Below are 7418 nucleotides of genomic sequence, written 5' to 3'. Positions count from 1 at the left end.
GTCTGCACCCATCACTGACAGACGCTGCTCCCTCCCGCTCCCCCTCACACCTGCCGAGCGCCTCTTCTCGCACACCTCGCACTCCCTCTAGCGTCCATGTGTGGGCACTACGAGCCAACCACGTGTACTGCCGCAGATCCCTCCTCCCCCTGTCTCCCTCTCCCAATACCTGAGCTGACATTCGCCGTCCCCGGTGCTGGCCGCGCGCTGATTGGCGCTCCCTGTGCCCTGCGGGCGGGTCGGGAACATCCAGTGCAGTTTTGGCTGCTGTGGTAATTGCTTTTCCAAAGATTGAAGAACTGCAAATACCGGGCATTTCACTGCATCGTCTTCACTGCACCGGGCAAGGGATAGGGGCTGCACTGCTGGAACTGGCACTGAATACACTGCAGTACTTGGTCCTGATTCACTGCCACCTGGGGCTGACTGTGGCACCTTGGCACCCTGCACCCCCATAGTGGAGCCTTAGGATGCTATTTCTCGGCTTCTTGTGCCTCCTGACTGCACCAGGTAAGCAGACTGTGCTGTTATTTCCTATTGTGGCTGGTTGCATTATATAGGACCTTTCACTTTATGATATTGTATAGATTGTGATCAGTCCCTGTCACCTCACCTCAGACACAGGCATATAAACTGCTGACAGATGCTGCCCTGGTTAGATCCAGTGATGTGATGTATATACTACTGCAGAGTACTACAGCATACGGTAGGTGCACCCTCTGCAAGTCACAGTGCACCAGACAGTCATTCTGAATGAGCAGAATCCCTTTTGCTCCTCTGTGGTGCCGGTAGCTAAGGGGTTAATGTCCCTTTGGCAGCGCAGGCGCGCTGGATAGTCCCGGATTCTGGCTTGACGCAGTCCTCCCTCTTCCAGGCATCCTGTCTGTACTGCTGGACCTTCCAGGTCTCTGCCTGCAGCCAGAGGCTGGAGACTGCCACACATGCACTAGACTTGGGAGTAGTGAAGAAGACATCTGGACTGGTGCTGTCTCCAGTCCGTGATAGGGATGTCTCTAAGAGACTGCAGGAGAGACAGGTAAAACCATGTAAATAAGAAGTCCCCAGTCCTGAGGTATGGCACAGTAGTGCAAGCTATCTTCTTACAGGGCCGCTTTCACACGTCAGTGTTCGGTCAGTGATTTCCATCAGCGATTTTGAACCAAAACCAGGTGCGGCTCCAAACACAGAACAGGTGCGGCTCTTTCCCTTATACCTTATCTCTCTGTAGGCTCCACTCCTGGTTTTGGCTCACAATTAGCGATCAGTGAAGTGAGCTTGGGATCCAAGATCCGAAGACGCTTCGCTCAAAACTTCGGATTAATGCTGTACAGAGATCCGTCGGTTCCGAGTTTCCAATCGGATCCAAGTTTTAAAATGTTTTTTCCAGTTAAAAAAAAAATCTAATACCAAAATTATTCATCAAAGCGGAGGCTTCCCAGAGATAAGGTAAAATTGGAAAGATCTGCACCTGTTTTTGGCTCACAATAAATAACTGATGGAAATCACCGACCAAATACTGACTGTGTGAATGAGGCTTTATTCTTGTAAGAAAACAGTGCATCACCTTAAAGGGGTTGTCTCACTTTAGCAAATGGCATTTATTATGTAGAGGGTGGTTGTAACCATGGAAACAAGCAGTATATAATGTGATGAAAAAATGAATCCAGCCAGCGAAGGAGGCAATATGAATAATCACAATACATTAGTAAGTGCCTGGGTTGGTATTAACTTCTTCTACATGATGATTGCTATTTGCTTAAAGGGTTTCTGTCACCCCACAAAACTCTTTTTTTTTTTTTTTGGATAGTTAGATTCCTTATAGGGCGATATAGGAAAATATAATGCTCTTACTTACTTTCATGCGGCCGATTCTTTATAAAACGAAGTTTTATAATATATAAATGAGGGCTCTACCAGCAAGTAGGGCGTCTACTTGCTGGTAGCCGCAGCAGAAAACCGCCCCCTCGCCGTGTTGATTGACAGGGCCAGCCGGGATCTCCTCCTCCGGCCGGCCCTGTCAGTAATTCAAAAATCGCGCGCCTCTGGTCATTCGGCGCAGGCGCTCTGAGATGAGGAGGCTCGTCTCCTCAGTGCGCCTGCGCCGATGACATCACCGAAAGAGAAGACGTCATCGGCGCAGACGCACTGAGGGAGTGCTGAGGAGACGAGCCTCCTCATCTCAGAGCGCCTGCGCCGAATGACCAGAGGCGCGCGATTTTTGAATTACTGACAGGGCCGGCCGGAGGAGGAGATCACGGCTGGCCCTGTCAATCAACACGGCGAGGGGGCGGATTGCTGCTGCGGCTACCAGCAAGTAGACGCCCTACTTGCTGGTAGAGCCCTCATTTACATATTATAAAACTTCGTTTTATAAAGAATCGGCCGCATGAAAGTAAATAAGACTATTATATTCTCCTATATCGCCCTATAAGGAATCTAACTATCCCAAAAAAAAAAAAGAGTTTTGTGGGGTGACAGAAACCCTTTAAGTGACACAAATGATAGAACCTGTCCTATTCTTGTCCATTTTGCGGACAAGAATAGGCTTCTTTACAGTGGGTCCATCAAATATTGCAGGATAAATCTGTATTTTGTGGATCCGCGATTTGCGGACCACAAAACGGATGCGGTCATGTGCAGGAGGCCTAAGACCGTTTACACACAATCCGTTTTTGATCAGTGATTCTGAACACAGAACAGGTGCAGATCTTTCCCTTATACCTTATGTCTGTGGAGGCTCCACTCCTGGTCTTGGCTCACAATCACTGATGAAACACTGACTGGGTGAAAGCGATCTTAAGGTGATGCACTGTTTCCTTACAAGAACACGGTGCACGGCTGACAGTCTAGACATCGGGCGGTTGCATCACAGAGAGGTTCGCAGCTTGTGTGGTATTCGGTGTCATGTGACGTCTGAGGGATACAACACACGGGTCGACATAGGATGCCCTGGTGGGTGCCCCATTTATGCTGGCCGAATGGAATTGGTTACAGGTCTGGAGTCCACGGTTGATCGGATCTACGTGCAGACAGCGGTTGAGTGCTGTCCAGGGTATTGCACGTTTCTTTATGCTAAGCCGTTATTACAGTATAGAATCTACACTTATCTATTGATGTTCTGAATAGTTTATGATATCTTCTGAATATTGCGCATTTTATAGCATGGATTGTATCCGTTAAGAGCCTTGTAGCAGTTCTGAGAGCCTTGAGTGAGGGAACATCGCTGCAGTGCAGACACCTTGCTCGCCTTCTCGAAGGGTTAAACCTTTCTTTGGAATGCGGATTAAACTTTTTTCCAATTACATCCAGGCAGGGATCCTGAAAATTAGTGATAAAATGAAATAAGAATTGGTGGCGGCCCAGTGGCCCATGTTGACTAAACTGCACTGCTCTCGATCCTGACTACTTTGGTAGCCAGAAGTTGTATTTCTGTCTTCCAGGGTCCAGAAGCAGCCTGCAGCTTAGTAGGTAAAGCCTTACTCCCCTGTAAAATAGCAGCTGACGTCAAACTGCAGCCCCTCAGACAACCCAGATATCACTGCACCTCTTGCTGTGCGTGTGCTATGTGCACGGAGGGGGGAGGACGGATCTGTGTGAAGAGGCCCTTTATATTTTCATAGCTGATGTTTCAACCTGAGCCGCTCCTGGCAGGGGCTCCTTTGCTTGAACATCATAGTTTCCGTTCATTAGGAGCTGGAGTCCGGCTGGGAGCTGAGCGCTGGGTTCTGCTGCCTGGAGCACAGCTGATTCTGCAGAGGGTTTTGGCTTCAGTGACCCTTCTAAGCAGAGGTGGATAGAAGAGGGCGGTCACTAGTGGGTCAGCTGAGGATCTCTGCTTTGGTTCATACAGATAGACTTTGCTTTATATTTGCACTGAGAAGCATATATAAACTAGGGTGAAAAACAAATCAAGGTCTTCCATATCTGGAGAGCAGGAGCACCAAGACCCCAACTTTCCGATGTAAAGTGGTCACTTGTTGGCTTTGATGGAAAGGCTTCTTCCCAGCGGTTTATGGCTCTGTTCATAAGTTTCTCCAGACGTGAGCCCCCCAACTTATCAGGCAGAAGTGCTTGAGATGGGACACCCCTTTAAACTGTGTTACTTTTCTATATGTCTATGCAGATATTGTGGCCTAGGCAGCATTGTAACCTGTTAAGCTATGTTGTTAACACATCTGTCTGAATCATGAAAATCACGTTCTGTTTTTTAGTTGGATCCTCTGACCCAGCAGATGAAGTTGTAATTCCACAGTTAATATGGTCTGGGCCGATCTCTCTGCCACTGGGAGGAGATGAGTCAATCTTCACTAACATCCGAAGGCCACGCTCAATTCCCAGAGACACAGCAGCCCATCCGGATAATATGTACATCCATCTGCCTGCACTTGGCAGGGACCTTCATTTGCACCTGCAGAGGGTCCATGATTTCCTGGCCTCGGGCTTTGTAGTGGAGGAAAGGACAGAACTCGGAGACAAAATCCAAACCCAAATTCCAGAGGATGAGCTTTGTTTCTATGTTGGAGAAGTTCTAAACCACAACAAGTCTTTTGCATCGGTCAGCACGTGTTCAGGACTGGTGTGTACCTGTTAATTCTTATAGGCAAATGCCTTTGTTCATTTGATGGAGTCATCACACTTCCATAAAGTATATGGTGGGGCAATGTACATGGGTACATGGATGGTTCAGAGCACATTCAGACACTGATTGTCATGTATCATTTAGTCCAGGGGTGGCCAACCTTACAGACACAAAGAGCCAAATAAAAAAAAGTATGACTACCAGGAGCCACAAGCTATACAATCTGACCTAAAATAAGATCCCCAAACCTCATCAGACCTCTAAATCAGACCCCCAAAATAAGACCCCCAATGCTCGGATCAGACAACACAATTCAGACTCCCAGTGTCAGACCCTCAGTGCTTAGATCCCCCACAATGCTCAGATCTCTCCACCATGCCCAGATGCCCCCCCCCATGCTCAGATCTCCCCCTCCATGCTCAGACCTGACCAACTCATGCTTAGACCCCCCCCTATGCTCAGATCTGACCCCCATGCTCAGTTCTATAATTTAAAAAAATCTCTTCCCTCTCCTGATCAGGCACTGGGCTCCTGCTCGGGCACCTGCTACTCTGCAGGTCTGACACGCTCTCCACTGTGACCTGATGAGCACAACCTCAGGTCATAGTGTCTCCATGTACTACGTTCTCACACTGTGTGCATCAGGACGTAGTGGAGAGTGAGCTGGAGCTGCAAAGTAGCAACAGTGCCCAATCAGGAAAAGAGATCTGAGCATGGGGTGGAGAGTGAGTCGGCCTGACTGCTTCCCGGCTCCACAGCTAGAGGCGCACTGGAAGAAGCAAAGAGCCCCATGCGGCTCAAGAGCCACAGGTTGGCCACCCCTTTCTGACATGTTGGAAATATTGTGTAAGCCACAGTGGTCCAAGGGTTAGGAGGCAAGGTCTCCACAGGTATATTCCACACCTCCTCAGCTCTGCTTTGTGCATATTGCAGTGTTGAGTTCTAAAAAGGTATTATTTTGTTACCCACAAAGTAGTGCAGCAGGAGGTGTAACATGGTACCCAGCTTTGATGGGCCTATCATTGTGATCAATGCCATGTCTTCAGTGTCCAACACAAAGTCAGGTGGCATCCCTACAAAGCTCAAAGATGGGTTTGCTTGGTCATATTACCAATGTAACTGAACACTCCACTTGAGGTAAAAACTTGGCCCTCCACTAGGCACAAAATGACAGATAGGTACACTTGGCAGCCATAATCGGTGCCCCTATAACATTTCCAGTTACAGTTATTGCCTGTATAACATTAACCGGTAACTCAATAACAGTGCAAGCCACAGTGCCAAACCACCAGGCACTCAGTTCTCATATAGTTCTGACCAGGAAGCTATTATATGCTGGCATACAGAGATACCCCCTTCTAGCTGACACAGAGCCACCATCCACTTAATGGTCCACATTTCTACCCAGGTGTTCTCTGCTTGGACATCTGACATCTGAGCTGCCAGAGAAGAGCATTTTGGAGACCGGTGCTCAGGCTTAATATTATTTGAATACTTGGCTTCTACTGACTGTGGTGATGACATGGCTTGTGTCTTTTGAGAGGTTATATGCAGAAGTATAATGTGAGGCTCCTGGGCCCCATTGCAAAATCTATAACAGGGCTGCCACATACCATGTGCCATTGATATACTGGTGTCTTCTTATGTGGCAGAGTGGACTTTGGTCTCCCACAGGCACCAGGACACAGTAGGACATCAGTATCTGATCAGTGGGGGTCCGAGGCTTAGCACTCCTGCCGATAAGGTGTTTGAAGAGGCCGTGGGACTCTTCCTAGGCCAGTGACGTCATGTTCATCGGTCTAGTGGCCTAGGCACAGCTCAGTCCCTTTCATGGTAATGGGACTGAGCTGCAGTACCAAGCGCTGTGTTTGATTAGCTGTGAGGAGTTTGTGGTGCTCACCGGGGCGCCGCAGCCTCTTCAAACAGCTGATCGGCGGAGGTGCCAAGTGTCGGACCCCCACCAATCACGTACTGATGACTTGTTCTGAGGATAGGTCATAACTATTAAACACTTGGGAAATTTCTTTAAACTATACACCTTTGGGGACAATTTTTTTTATTATTATTGCATTGTACTCGTTTTTTAACTAAAAATAATTTGTACCCCTTTCTTTGTACAGGGCTGAGATTCTCTAGTAGCAGGAACTGATATCTCTCTCTGCTCTGTCAGCCTGCTCACCTGATAGTCTCCTTATCTCTGCTCTTTGACCTTATTAACACTTATAGCTCAGTTCTTATTTTAATGATAAGAAGGTGGCTTAAATAGGTGTTTATGACCTCTTAGTAAATTAGAGATAAGGTATATTAGATGACCTACACAAAGTGAATGTAAAAAAGTTCCATTCACACAGCTAGACAAACAGTGAGAGAATGGCTCAATATTTTTAATGAAGACCAATTGAAAAAAAAAGTTTTAGTCCAAAATGAGTAAAATGCGATCATAAAATAATTTGCCTCCAAAGGTGTACATAGCCTTTAAAGGGAACCTGTCACCGGGATTTGATGTATAGAGCAGTTCCTAGGAACACTATGAGGACACTGCGCATGTACTAGCTCGCGCATCGCGAGATTACGGCGCTCTGGCTGTGTGACGTCGGGGAGCAAGGAGGAGATTCTGAGGATGCGGGGCGATGCTGGGCTCATCTCACGTACAGGACACATCTCAGGGTAATTTGCATATGGATCAAATCCTTTATTTTCCACAATGAAAGCACACAGAGCTATGGGGACTGGGTATTGCAGATGTGCTAGCGGCCATTTAGCAACCCATGTCCTCAGCTCTATACATCAAATCCCGGTGACAGGTTCCCTTTAAATATGAAGAACTTGGAAGATGTCT

At 47.6% G+C, this 7418-nt stretch overlaps 1 protein-coding gene across 2 annotated transcripts in view; it reads left to right on the top strand.

Annotated features, from left to right (window-relative positions):
* The first annotated feature begins 219 nt into the window (after positions 1 to 219).
* ADAMTS17 (ADAM metallopeptidase with thrombospondin type 1 motif 17) overlaps positions 220 to 7418 on the top strand; it is a 259822-nt gene continuing 252623 nt past the window's right edge. For both annotated transcript variants that reach the window (XM_040414242.1, XM_040414241.1), the window contains exons 1-2: positions 220 to 510; positions 4212 to 4576. In XM_040414242.1, the coding sequence (XP_040270176.1) occupies positions 471 to 510; positions 4212 to 4576 (405 nt within the window). In that variant the 5' untranslated portion in view covers positions 220 to 470. The remainder of the gene's footprint in view (positions 511 to 4211; positions 4577 to 7418) is intronic.

Source organism: Bufo bufo, chromosome 1 (assembly GCF_905171765.1).
Source record: "Bufo bufo chromosome 1, aBufBuf1.1, whole genome shotgun sequence".
NCBI lineage: Eukaryota > Metazoa > Chordata > Amphibia > Anura > Bufonidae > Bufo > Bufo bufo.
This window is presented reverse-complemented; position numbering and strand designations above follow the sequence as displayed.